This window comes from Thermobia domestica, chromosome 8, assembly GCF_964235325.1.
Source record: "Thermobia domestica chromosome 8, izTheDome1.hap1.1, whole genome shotgun sequence".
Classification (NCBI taxonomy): Eukaryota; Metazoa; Arthropoda; class Insecta; order Zygentoma; family Lepismatidae; genus Thermobia; species Thermobia domestica.
Genome location: NC_137461.1, coordinates 197,787,806 through 197,802,974, shown reverse-complemented (window position 1 = coordinate 197,802,974; position 15,169 = coordinate 197,787,806). Strand labels below are relative to the sequence as shown.

The 15,169-nt window shown below is 35.1% G+C and overlaps 1 protein-coding gene across 1 annotated transcript in view; it reads right to left on the bottom strand.

The window, feature by feature from the left end:
• Positions 1-14,809, bottom strand: part of LOC145692420 (uncharacterized) — a 41,605-nt gene extending 26,796 nt beyond the window's left edge. Inside the window, exons 1-2 of the mRNA XM_081767727.1 lie at positions 14,709-14,809; positions 491-558 (exon numbers count right to left, since the gene is read on the bottom strand). Of these exons, the coding sequence (XP_081623853.1) occupies positions 491-558; positions 14,709-14,802 (162 nt within the window). The 5' untranslated portion in view covers positions 14,803-14,809. The remainder of the gene's footprint in view (positions 1-490; positions 559-14,708) is intronic.
• Positions 14,810-15,169: the final 360 nt, after the last annotated feature.

Genomic DNA, 15,169 nt, shown 5'->3' with positions numbered 1-15,169 from the left:
ATTTTACGGCGTAAATTAAGCACTAATCTATGATGGTATTGGTAAACCTTGAACGAGATGTGGGGTCCAATTTTACGCGACCTTGCACTTATTCTACTTTAGATATTTGTTAGAAGCCACGTTAGTAAGATATTACATCCTCATTTCTGAGTAAAGGAAAGGACAGTCTATTTTGACAAGACTGAACATCAACTGAAATATATATCAAATAGGTTGTAATATACTCTTTTGTTTCTAAGAATTAATCGTAATGTACTTTTGGGTGACCCTAATAAAGTACTCATATCCACAATATTTTTATAAATTTATAATAGTAATATCAATTAGGGCCTAAATTTTAATCTCCCTGACAAAAAATTGACATCTCATATACATTTAGAAAATAGTTTTACGTTAAAAGAACATAGCAGATTCTAGAGATCTCCCAAATAAATTAAGTTGTATGATCTAACAAAGTAAATATGTATTATAACAGTAAAATATGCCTTACCTCATTAAAGTGACTTCCTAAAGCTTTCCCTTTGTTGATGAGTTGCTTAGCAAATGTTTCTTGTTCTGCTGCAAAGGTAAAAACATTTAGGTAACTAGCTACTTACGTCATACAAACATTATAAATATTTGCACAACTAAAAACAAACGTAGTACTTGTTTGAAACGGGTCACAATCCAGTTCTATAACGTAACTTAATGATTTTTGAAATATGTGGCGTATACTTAAATTCAGCAAGGAGGTTCAAACTCAATGTTATAATTTCAGAATGCTCGTGATTTCAGTACATTTCTACATATCTTAATATACTAAATGTTTATTGGGCCTCGGTGGTTCAGTGGTAGAGTGTTCACCTCTTATGCATGGGGTCCTTGGTTCAATCTCAGCCAAGTGAACTTTGTGGTGGACCAATACCATGTACGTGGGTTTTCTCTGGGTTATTCCGTTTCCTCCCACTCTCTTCATTTCACCGTTCCTTCACTTCTCATCATCACTGTTTCCTTTAGCTTAGCCGGCATAACCGTGGGACGTAAAACTTAAAGATTTCATTTCATTTCACTAAATGTTTCTTCTATGGGAGATTAAAATCCCATTCTCTTCTTGCGTACGACACTGTTTAAAATAATGATATATTTCACTATTTTTGAAAAGTGTCATATGATTTAAAATAAATTGGAAAACAGCAAACCGGTGGATAAAATTGCAAGGAAATTAATTCAAATGCCATAGCATCCATTAATATATAGTTCCCAACTACATCTTGTACAGACGTGTTCAGAATTAGATTGTTAAATTTCATATTATGATATTCCCAGTTGAGGCTTACAAACCGCACTCTTCCTCTCCGTCCAGATGATGTGTTTATATATCATACCTATCCTAAACGGAACGATTGATTGCGTTTATATGGCACACCCGTCTCCAAAGTGTTCAAGATATTTCCGTGTCGTTTTAATAGTAAGATAAAGAGACAACGCTGGTAACCCCTGGTCAAAGTGACAGTCAGAGGATATCTTGTTTCTTTTCTTTTTTTTCTTGAAAAAATACTGTTGGTACAAGATTTCATAAAATAGACAAAAGAAATTCTACTAGTCTAATGTTTGTATATTATGAAGCTATATTTGTACAAAAGATGGATTTCAAATCACGTACATTTAAACTAGTTGTTCTTGTACACATTAAAATATTACGAGTTGTGTTTTCTTATGTGTATTACGAAGCGTGATTTTTTTTTGCATAAGTACTGTTTTGAAATACTACTACTACTACTACTACTACTACTACTACTATTACTAATACATGAAAGTCTGTATCTTAATGTATTTTCTACATATTAAGGCATTTATTGTATTTTATAAGCTTTTAAATACCATCCTTATGAAAGTCTGCCGCCTGATTTGACAACCACTGCAACATGTCCGTTTTGACCTTATCATCGTCGTCGTGATGCTGATTTAAGTGTTGAGTCAGAATTTCACAGACAACATTTCTTGATACTTGAGGAAACTTACCAGATAACGACAAAATCGTAAAGCGTCTGTTCTCTTTCACTTTTACGTCAACTTTTTGCACCAAGTTTTCAGTGATGACTGAAGGTCGCCCACTTCGCTCCCCATTATGAATATTCGTGCCGCCATCTTTAAGAGCTCTAGCTCGTTCCATACCATTCCATCGTACTTGATGTTTTCTCCAAACACTTCACTAATCTGGCGATGAATTTCAGCCACGTTCACGCATTTAGCACTAAGAACACGAATCACAGCGCGTATTTCACAGTTGGTGGGATTCTTAATCGCTGGAAGCATTTTAATTACTCACGAACAAATGTAAACAAGGTCGAATGTTTCCGGAATGGCGTCTGTGGCTTGCCGCATGTGTGGGATGCGTACCACAGCGCTGCAGTGGCCTAATTTCAAACCGGCACTTGCTTTAAAAAAGAAGAAGAAGAAAACACACCTCATGCTTTCGTAAAGCTGGGATGAATTCTGGACTGATATCAATCGCAAGCAATGTCCGTAATTCTTAAGTCTCAATATTGGACACTTTTCGTAAATTCATTTTTTCTTTATTACAAAATTTACCTTGAAAAAAGTTTTAGAACTGAGGTCAATCAACTTGAAGCTTACATCATTAGGAGCTTGAAGAAAAGCACTGTATATATTTCACAAAATCAATTAATCCCTAGCGAAAGCATCAATAAACATATTTCTCTAAAGAAGAAATAAGTTCACCTATTTCTCCTGACAGTATTTCATTTCAAGGAAACAAATTCCAAGGAAAGCTCACTTCATGTTACAACATATTTTGCCAGTTCTTATGTAAAACATGTTGTTATAATTTGCCGCTTTGTTACAACTTATTTAAACTTCAAGCAGTGAAGACAATTATCAAATCTGAAAGACAGCACTTCATCATCATCATAGGTATTCTGCCTTTATTGGCACGTCACTTGTCGCAGCTGAGAAGCTTCCATGCTCCACGGTCCTCCGCTAACTTCTTCGACTTCGCGTATGATCTTTCTGTTTTTATATCATCCATTAATTGTAATCTCCTTCGCCCTCTCCCTCTCTTTCCCGCCACCATACCCTCTAGGACGTCCCTCATGATACAATCTCTTCTTAGGTAATGCCCCAACCAGTTTCTCTTCCTCTTCCTAATAATATCTAAAAGTGTTCTTTTCTCTCCCACCATTTCTAATACTCTCTCATTCGTTTTCCGCTCGACCCAACTAATTCTTTCCATTCTTCTCCACACCCACATTTCGAAGGCTTCCAGTCGATTTCTATCACCTTTACGTAATGTCCACGTTTCCGCCCCATACAGTACAACACTCCACACGAAGCATTTTATGAGTCTTTTTCTCAACTCTTTATTCAAGGTCCCATAAAACTGACTTTTCTTCCTCCTAAAGGATTCTTTCGCCATTGCTATCCTTGCTTTTATTTCACGTTCGCACTTCATGTTATTACTAAGAATACTACCCAGATATCGAAACTATTCACTTGTTCTATTTTCTCCCCTCCCACTTTTATATTTGATACAGACTCCTTCGTTCCAATCACCATGGCTTTTGTCTTTCTAACATTTATTTTCATCCCATATTCTTCAAAGCCTTTCCTCATTTTTTCTAACATTTTATTGATTTTCTTTTCAGATTCCGCAACAAGTGCCATACAGTCTCCAAATCTTATGCATCTAATCATTCTACCTCCTACCGAAATGCCATCATCATCATATAGGCTCTTTTTCACTATCTCTTCTAGATAGACATTAAATAGTGTTGGCGAGAGGCAGCATCCTTGTCGAACTCCCCTTCCAATTGCACTGTCTTCCGTCAGTTCTTCCCCTATCCTAACATTTACTTGTTGCTTCATGTATAAGTTTCTTATGAGTCTTCTATCTTTTACAACGACTCACCAAAGGTGGTCGCCAACCCTGGTTCGGCTAATAACATAGGTTAATCTTTAGTGGCCGTAATTGTTCACACCTTAAAATATCTTCCGTAATTATATCCACTAGTATTCTCACCTTTTATACTGAAATTACAAGTCGATGATGAGTAGTAAATAATTTATTCGTTGATTCTCTTTTAACGTATATTCATACAAACTGTTTTGCAATCAAACATGTTAATTATGTATCTATAAACAACTACATAGCAACCAATTATACAATAATGTATATTTCTTACATATATTAAAAACATTCTTCTTTTGTTATTTTTAAATTAACATTATATCAGGTATAGTGCTTATGTAGAAGCACTTTCTGCCCAAAAATACAGGTAATTATCAATCGATACAAAGTATCTCGTTGTATAAAATGTCGCCCGACGACGGGACTGAATATAAAAGTTACAAGCGAGCTTGGCTTTTATATTTAAGAACCACTGGTCCGTTTATAATAATGATATTCTATTAATTACGTCCTTTTACATTTTGATCGACCCTCGTAGATAACTTTATTAAGCTTCCTTTATAGAAATACATTTATAATAAATCTTTTATTTCATTAATATTTATCTTTTATTATAGAAACGTCGTCGCTTATTAATCTAATCACTGAAGGGTGCGAAGTCAAAAATTGTAAAAGTCAATTACATTTTAAAACATAAATCACAATGATCAATAGTTTCAATCATTATTAAAAACGATCATATTAAGAAAAAGATGTTTGATCTTTCCAGGGCGCATTATATAGTAATTATGTTAGATGATATTTTAAAATATACATTATATCAATAAGGCGTCATGATACAAAAGGATCTTATTCGAATAACATATAAGGTAGCTCATGAAGACAGTCGTCGGATAATTAACTTAATAGAATGAACCTTATATTTAACATAATCTTTGACAATTAAGTTTCAACACAAATCAATATAATATAAATAACCTTTGCTTTTAATCAATTACAAATCGAATTATAATTCTTCACATTAACAAGAAAGAATTAAAATCATTTGAAAATTATCATTTGTTGAAACACACATGATAAAGTATCTAAAAGTCATAAGGGTTGTTTTCATTATTAACATTAACACATAAATTTGAAGATAAATGTTGATAAGAATCTATAGCTGATATGAGTTTGACATTATCGCATAAATTTGAAGATAAATGTTCATGAGAATCTATAGCTGATATGGGTTTAACCCCTACCACATCAGCTGCAGTTAGTTTAAATTCATACTCGTGTATGGTTCCAATAAAGTACACTGTACCGCACAATCATTATTATGTCCCGTATTATTGTTCTGTACAGGAATTGTGTCATTATCTTGATTTGGATGCGAAATGCCATCTCTCGAATTACGATTACGTGTATCCATATAGTTTACTGTATTCCTGGAATTTCGCCATGTATTTCGTCTATTTTTAAATCTATTTTGGTTATATGGTCTAATATACGGATTGCCACGATTAATTAGGTTAGGTGGATTCCCAACATATCTTCGCCTATTTTGTCCGTTCTGATTGTTGAAATTTGCTCGACTTAGGTTATATTCCGTATTGTCTGCATTACGGATATTTAGATTCCGAACAGGTACAAGGTGATCTGAATTGTTTTTAATTTTGCCTAATCCTGCTTGATGATTCTGAGCGTGGTATTGAGTTTCATAACATTGGACAAGCGTTAATAGGTGATTAAGACTCATACACTGGGTAGAAAACAGGATCTGTTGTAGTTTAAACGGTAGCAAATTTCGAATTGATGCAATTACTCTGGATTCCGATTGCAACGTATTTACGACTTTTAATTCGTTATATGTATTTACGACAAAATCGACAACAGATTTGTGCAAACGAGGATCAAAAGATTGGTTTCTAATCGTGGCATCTCTGTTTGCAAGCAAAAAGTCGTTTTCGTAATTTGCAATCAGCGCTGCTTTGAATTCCTCATATGTATTGATGTGATCTCGTACTGCTTTAAACCATAAAGAACATGGTGGGAGTAATAAATGAGGGATTAGTTTCATATATTGCGATTTATCTATACACATTATATTGCATTCATCTTGAAATTTTTCTAAGAAAGAGGTAGCATTTTCATTACATTTACCACTAAACTTACTCATAGCACGTATTTCACTCATCTTTACACTTAACTTTACCTTCCTTTCACCATTTCGTGTTCGTGTTGAGTGACAATTTTTACCTACTGTATTATCTGTGGTTCCACCATCACTTTTCCGCCCATCTTTATTCCTTGGATGAATTCCTTCCAAAATAATGTCCTCATCGGATGGATTACTTGAAGATGAGATAATATGAGGTCCACGTTGATCTGTTACGGGTGAATGCGAGGTCATCTCTTGTGAACAAGGGAACTCCAAATGATCATTAACCATGTTGTTGTGGTATGCGTTGTCCTTAATCTGTAACATCCTAATTTCTTCTTGTAATGTAGATATCAACTGAGTATTTGCACGTATTTGGTTAGAATTATCCGTAACCTGAATCTTTTGTTGCCGTACAGAAGATTCTATTACTTCCAAATCCTTTTTTACACAATTGAATTCTTGGATTACATGGTGGTAATTATCCTGGCAATCTTCTGATACTCTTTTTAACTTTTCATCAAATTGTAATGTAAGGTCTTTCACCGCCTGGATCACAGATTGTTTCGTATCTTCTGAATTTTGGTCTATTTGCTCCAACCGTCTACTTAATTCCTCGTACTGTTTACTGGATTCCTCGGATTTCTGCTCCAATTGTCTACTTAATTCCTCGTACTGTTTACTTAATTCCTCGGATTTCTGCTGAACCGTATGCTTTAATTCTTCCGACATCTGGGCTAACTTTTGTTCTTGTAGCTGTAAAGCCATTAAGATTTTGTCTTCAAATGTCAACACTTCAGGTACAACAGGAGCTGTATTTTGTTCGTCGTTACCACTGTCACCAGTTTCTTTCTCCATTGCCTCACCGAGCATAATTTTTCTTGTGATTATTTTACCACTTCTAAGTATAGTTAAGTTCGTAGACATGAACCTTATTACTGAAGTCAATTCACCCCTTACTTTGTACTTCAGGATATGAATTTACAAAGCTCCCGGGTGAGGTAAACCAAAATTTTACAACGACTCACCAAAGGTGGTCGCCAACCCTGGTTCGGCTAATAACATAGGTAAATCTTTAGTGGCCGTAATTGTTCACACCTTAAAATATCTTCCGTAATTATATCCACTAGTATTCTCACCTTTTATACTGAAATTACAAGTCGATGATGAGTAGTAAATAATTTATTCGTTGATTCTCTTTTAACGTATATTCATACAAACTGTTTTGCAATCAAACATGTTAATTATGTATCTATAAACAACTACATAGCAACCAATTATACAATAATGTATATTTCTTACATATATTAAAAACATTCTTCTTTTGTTATTTTTAAATTAACATTATATCAGGTATAGTGCTTATGTAGAAGCACTTTCTGCCCAAAAATACAGGTAATTATCAATTGATACAAAGTATCTCGTTGTACTTTCCATTCCAACCCTATCTTCGTTAGAACTCCCAACAACAATTCCCAATTCACGCGGTCAAAAGCCTTTTCTAGATCAATAAATATAACATACACCTCTTCCCCTTTTTCTATATATCTTTCACCGATCGCCCTTAATAATCCAATTGCATCTCTTGTGCCCTTGCCTCTTCTGAACCCGAACTGCTCCTCCTCAACTTCTTTATTTGTTCTTTCATATAACCTTCTGTTGAGTATTCGGAGCAGAATTTTAGCTGCATGAGATATGAAACTAATAGTTCTATAATCCTCACATCTCTTTGGGTTCGATTTCTTAGCCATCGGTATCATGATCGTTTTCACAAAGTCTTTTGGCCATTCTCCTGTTTCATATATTTCATTGCATAGTCGGAACAATTCTTTCTTTCCCTTGTCTCCTATATTTTTAATGAATTTGATTAGTATGTTATCTATTTCGGTTGCCTTTCCATTCCTAATCTCGGATATAGCCTTTTCAAACTCATCTCTAAGAATACTAAATCCTTTATCATCCTCGCCTACTTCATTTTCTACTTCAATATTTAGGCTACGCGGTCTATCCCTACTCTCATATAAGTCTTTAACGTATTCTTTTCACCTTCCTATGACCTCATTTCTCGCGCTGACTTCCTTCCTATTCTTATTTTCTACTGCCATCATAATACCCTCTTGTTTCCTCCGAAATTCCATAGATTTCACCTCCTTGTACATTTCTTCATATTTCCCAACTCTTTCTAATTCTTCTATGTCCTCACATTTTCTTTTGTAAAACTCTTCCCTCGCTCTGTCTGTTTCTCTTCGTAATTCATTATTTAACTTCCTGTACATCTTTCTGCCCTCTTCTGTATCAACATGTTTCCACATCTTTTTCTCCCTCATTTTCTGCAACATCTGCTCTGTAACCCATGGTTTCTTAGCAGTTTTGTGTTCGCGGTAACCTACTGCTTCTTACCGTGTTTAATATGTTCCCACCGTGCGTTACTCCCTGCGCCTATCCTTTCCTCGTTTGAACATTTTTCTTCGAATTTTTCAGCGAAAAGATTTCTTATTTCCCCGTTTTTCAACTTTTCAGTATTCAACACTTTGTTGCCTACTTTTCTTCTGCCTACATTTTTCAGTTGAATATCTACTTCGGCCAGCACAAGATTATGATCAGAGAAAATATCAACCCCGGGAAGGGTCTTCGCGTTCTTTAAGCTTTTCCGATACCTGTCCTGAATCATAACATAGCCTATCTGATATCTTCCGCCGTCTATTGGTGATTTCCATGTATATCTTCTTCTCTTGTGCTGATTGAACTAAGTGTTCCCAATTACTAGTGAATTCTGTCTACAGAAATTCACCAGTCTCTCTCCCCTTTCATTTCTTTCGCCTAAACCATATTTGCCTGCGATACTACCTTCCTGTTTTTCTTCCACAACTGCACTGAAATCTCTCATTAGAATTATGCATGCACCCTTCTTCTCCCTATCTATAATTTCTTCTATTTTCTCATAATTTTCCTCTACTTCTTCAGTTGCATTCGAAGTCGTCGGTGCATATACCTGTATCACCACTAGATCCTTCTTTATCCCTTTAAGTCTTAACATCATAACTCTATCATCAATAAATTCTACTTTCACTACCTTCTCCTTTAAGCGCTTTCCAAGAATTAATCCTACGCCATTATGACCGCCCTTTTCATTACCTGAGTAAAACATTCTATATCCTTCGCTGTTCAATACCCCATTACCTTCCCATCTAACTTCACAAATGCCTACCAAATCTAAATTATTTTGTTTCATTTCTTCTTTAAGATTTTCTAATTTTCCTCCCTGTAACATAGTACGTACGTTCCATGTCCCTATCCTAAACCTTTTGCTCCTCCTTGTCTTTCTTTCTCTGTCTGTTTTCCCCCAATTATTACTTTCTCGTCCAATAGTCCTTCCCAAGCCATCCCACTCCCGGAGATCCGAATGGAGGGATATTTTACCTCCGGAACTACATTTTGACCTGAGAAAGACCATTGTTCATATGTTCTATTTTTGCTGCCAGCAAACTAGGGAAAATAGAGTGGTGGTTTCCTTTTGCCTTCCACCCCGCAGTATCCCAGCCGTTAAAGTCACTCTGACCAAACCTGGTACTAATGTCCAAGTTGCCGTACCTATCACTATGATTTCCGCCAACTTGGCTACTGGAGAACTGCTGCCTTCTCCCAGAACACTCTTCGTCTGGCTACTTTATTCAGACCAATTCGGTAGGGGTGGTTCTTCTGGTAGTGAACTACCACCGACACAGCTCTAAATTTCACCATAGCACGCAATCCTCCCCACCCGACACATAAGTGTCTTCGTTAAGGTGGTGTTTGACAGCACTTCAAATGTGAGAAATTCCTAACTTCCATGAAAATAGAAGAAATTCTCAAAATTTATTGTGGAAAGTCCTTCCTAATAGATAGTGTCATATTAACTGCTAATTCTTTATTAAATTCAACTTTAAACAGCGTAGATGATTGAAAGACCCAAATGAAAATACGAACCATATTTTTACTAAACTAATTTTTATTCCGAAAGGTTTTTCAACTTCAGTTATTTTTAAATCTTTTCTCCATTTTCAAAGATATCATTCTAATGTTCATTCAATTCATATCAATTTTATAAAATTTAACACAGAATGAAGAAACAAGAAGAAAAACACACGCAAATGTATTTCGTGTTGTAGGGAAATCTCGTTTACCCTTGATTTAATAATTGTAAATATTGCGAAGTTAGCAAGAATATCAAGCGTTATAGGAGCGGATCACAAATTTGGTCAAGTAGTGGGCTAATCACATATGTGTATTACTCTGCTCATTGGAAAGTTTAAAAGAAGCATGAGGATATGTCATAAGCATTTTTATACACTTAAATTATGACTTCATGGAATGTTATATATTCCTTTAAGTCTTTGTCAGTACATACAAAATGAAATCACTGACTGCCTAATCACCTAATCTCAGCAATCAATTGCCTTAAGAGCTTCAAATCTTGTAAGAACGTTCTCTTTCAAACCTATACTGTACATGTCAGGGTGAGTTCGTCTTAGGGATGAAATGTTTCGTCAATTTGAGAAAAATTATTCACACCATAAATATTTCAGTAATAGCCATATGATGTGAAATAAGTGGGTTTCACCCCACATTGTGAAGATATAGTTGATTTCCAAAATATAGCTTTCCGATACTACAAAGAGAAGTGATTCCGATCGGAAATCTTTCCGGACTTATTTTATGGTTGAGGGAAAAAGGAAATCTTTGAGTTTTACGTCCCACAGCTATGCCGGTTAGGCTAAAGGAGACGGTGATGATGAGTAATGAATGAAATGGTGGAATGAAGAAAGTGGGAGGAAACGGGAGAACCCCGAGAAAACCCACGCACACGGTGTTTGTCCACCACAAAGTTCACTTGGTGGGTTATGGTTCAGGGAATACATATAACATATTTTACTTTTGAGACGTTAAGTTAATGCAATGCCAAGTATTTATCAATATATCTTTGTATTTTTGCCCTATAAACGTCCAATGTTAAACCCAGAAGCGGCAGGTTCCTACATCCTCTTCAATAATGAAAAAAAGGAGGGTAGAAACAGAACCTATTCTCAAGATATTGTGTTGTTCTCAAAAACTATTCTTTGCTATTGCTTAATATCTTTCCGTTTGGGAATCAATTACTTGGAAAATTTTGCATTATCACTGCAAGTTTTAATAAAGGGGCAAGAGCAAAGTATACGTTCTTAGAACGTTGAATCTAGTTCAAAATAATATTTCTCGCTCTCTCTTACTACTTTTGAGTTATTGAGATACACTATTAAGACGAGAAGTGCTAAAGCGGGAAGATAAAATCAATTCTTCGAACGTTTAATAAACGTTCTATATGTTACCACTTTTCTTTAAGGGTAGCTGATAGTGGAACCAAAAGTTGTTAACATTAAAACGTCCAGTTTTAAGAGACGGATGTTTGAGAGAAAGTTTAGTCTTCGAAATAAGAATATACTGTAGAAACTGTCCCTTTTAGTTTATTGGAATCCAATATTGAAGCTAAAAGTCTATTCTTGACAGTTTCATATGGTTTAGAAAAAGAATATTGTTATCTCTTATTGTATTTGCACTACGAGGATCCAAAACTCCTATCTGAAGAGGTTGGGTATGCTAATCTTGTTTTCAATATAATGATACTTAAAGGATATCTACTCTTGTAACACTGAACTTCATTATGCAACAACATTATTCGCTTTTTTTTTTTTTTTAATTTTACTATATCAGAATCGAGTACTAACAGGAAGTGGAAGATTGGAACTATCTACCTCCGGTTTCAATACGAGGGAAAAGATAGAGGTTCAATCTAATCTTAGGACACTGAACCCATATCAAATATCATTTCTGGCTAATCCTTACTATTTTCTTCTCTGGGGATCAATAAAGGAAATGGAAATAATAGAAGGTTTCTTCCAGTTCGAATTTAATTAGTGATCTCTGAGTCTTGAAGAAACTTATTCTTGTATCTCTAAATTTATATCCAAACATTTCTCTCAGAATCATTTAAATATTTTGCTTTATGAGCTCAATATTGAAACCGGTGGTTGTAGTAAATTTCTTCCACATCGGGTTTTAGTAAAGGAATAACAGCAGAAATGGCATCTCTTCTTGGAATGCTAAATTCATAAGAAGTTTCTAGGTAGTAACGGTAAATCCCAACATAACTTTTACCATTATTGCAAAATTATAACAATTATAATAACTAATTCATAGATGGATCTTTATTGAGTTTAAAATGTTTTTCCCCCGAACTTCCTCGTGGCTATAGTACTCGGGTTAATTTAATAGAGTTTAATTGTATATGCAGTACTGAAGCTATTTGAGACAAAGTCTATTGCTGAAAGTGAAATATGAGTTACTATTAGGGTTTTATCCCGGGTATATTATACCCACTGATGATTGAACCTGGAACACACACATGGAAAGCATTAGCGCTAGCAAATTAGCTACGAAGAGTTACATCATACCATAATTCTAAGTCAAGAATGAAGGCAAAAAATAAGAAGCGGAAACGACAGATTGTACGATAATAATACTTTCCCAATTTTAATTTCACACTATTTATTTCGAGACTTTCGAGACGAGACCCGAGACGAGACCGAGACTTGGCCTTCGAGACCGAGACCGAGATCGAGACAAGCATCTGTTGACCGAGACGAGACGAGACCGAGACCGAGACCGCTACTTATTAACCGAGACGAGACCGAGATTTATAAAGTATCGTCTCGTCTCGATACCATCCCTAGTGGCTACAACTCGAAAATTATATGTGCTATTGTTGTATGGAACAAACGGATTATTATGAATTGTTTGATTACTAGCATCAATTACCCGCTTCTCTGGGTTAATTAAAAAAAATAGGAAAATGTCAGTCACTTTTTACTATTACTAAAGCGCTCTCTAATATCGGTTATTTTAAATCATTTTTATATTTCTCTCTCCTCTTTCTCTCCCATGTTGAGTGGTTGAATTTAGATGTAAACAGCATCAGAAGTGTCACTGTTTCTCTCAGCGACACCGAAAACTATGGATTCGGCACAATATCGTTCATTATCGATGATTGTTATATATCTCCTCTTCTCCCCCATGTTGCAGTGCACGACATCGAAAGTGTCACTGTTAATCTCAGTGAACCCAAAAACCATGCATTCGACACTGATATTGGTCATTTAGATCACTTTTATACATGTATACCCTTCCTCACCCTCCGCCTAGTTTTAGTGCTGAATTTGGAAATAAATGGGATCTTTAGTGTCACTGTTCATCTCAGCGACGCCGAAAACTATAGATTCGACACTAATATCAGTCATTTTTGATCATTTTTTAATGTCTTTCCCCTCCCCTTCCCCTAAGTTGTACCGTCAAAGTGATATAATAGAAACCATCCCAGGTCCGAACCTCAATTTATTGGACATTTGATCAAGATCGGTCGGGTGATTCAAGAGTGATGACGTCACAAAAACAGTTACTTTTATTTCCATTTTTCTATATCTATCTCCTCTTCCTTCCCCCTCCCCTAGGTTCTATCGTCAAAGTAAAATTATAGAAAACATCTGAGATTCGAATCTCATCTATGTTGAAAATTTGATTGAGATCGGTAGCGTTGTTCAAGCGTAATTAAGTTTTATTTATTTTTATATATATCCAGTCCTTCCCCTCTCCTAAGCTCTACAGCCTAGGTGATACGATAGAAACAACCCCAGATCCAAACTTCATCTATGCTGGAAATTTGATTGAGATCAGTCTGGTGGTACAAGAGTGATGAAGTCACAAAGATAGCCATTTTCATTTTATTTATTTTTACATATGTCACCCCCTCCCCTATGTTACACCGTCAAAGTAAAATGATCGTCCCTGGCCCAAGTCTCATCTATGTTGAAAATTTGATCGAGATCGGTCGAGTGGCTCAATAGCTATTAAGTTTTATTTATTTCTTTTATAACTCCCCTTCTCCCTTAAACCTAAGTTCTACCGTCAAAGTGAAAACATAAAAACGCTCCCAGGGTAGAACCCGATCTACGGTAAAAATTTGATCGATATCGGTCTGGTTTTTCAAGAGATTAAGTCACACACATACTCACTTTCAATTTTATAATATATATTACATAAAATTGTATGTTTAATTATGTCTTCCGTTGCATTTAGTCTAAGAAACTTAGCTTCAGTTTCTCATGTATGCTATTATTTTCTTAATTGAAAATAGTTCTTTTGATGTTTTGAATCTGGAGAATATATTTTCATTTACATATTGTGGTCTCAAGTTTCAAGTAACTTATTTTGTAATAATAGATTTGAAACCTAGTATTTGACGTGTATACAATTCTTTCCAAGTACGCGGCATTATCCAACGGTATCAGCGGTATTACCTGTATAAATTATACTGGTAGTTACGCCTAATGCATATCTTTGATTTCTCCATTATTATTTTGGTCCTAATATAATTACTAAATTTTACTCACTTCCCATATAAGCAGGAGGGATTATAAAACATGTAATAAATTTTGAGCTTCAAAATTCCCGAAATATCTTCACAATTCGGTGTCATTCTTTGGTCAGCACTATTCTCAAAATTTCTCTATAGCTAAACTGTTAACATTATATTAAGTTAATGTAGAAATTGTCTAATTTTGTAGTAAGACATAATAGAAAGTAACTTACAAGTCAAGTCTGGTCGTAACTCCACTCCGTGTACTATCCTATATGAAACACAACTAAATAGGAAAATCACAAAGATTATCATCGTCCTCTCCATCTATTCTGTAAAGATATTTAGAACAGTTAATATCAAATAAATTAGTTGAACAATAATAATACACTAATGCAAAGAAAATGAATATACAATAACTTAGTCTCTAACACCGGAAATAGCCTAAGTCCAATTAAGTACAGAAAATCTATAATATCCTAACGAGTCATCCGCGGTGATTCTGGCAGAGAGTTTAGCTCCAGTATCTGATGTACTGTGTTCGATCCCAAGCCATATAAGTTTGCGGAGGATAACATCGTGTCTGCTGGTTATAGTTGTTCCGTTTCCGCTCACTTTCTCATTTTACTGATTCTTTCATATTCATTCAAGTTTATATGTATATTCTTTAGTCTAAAAGCTATAAACGTGGAAA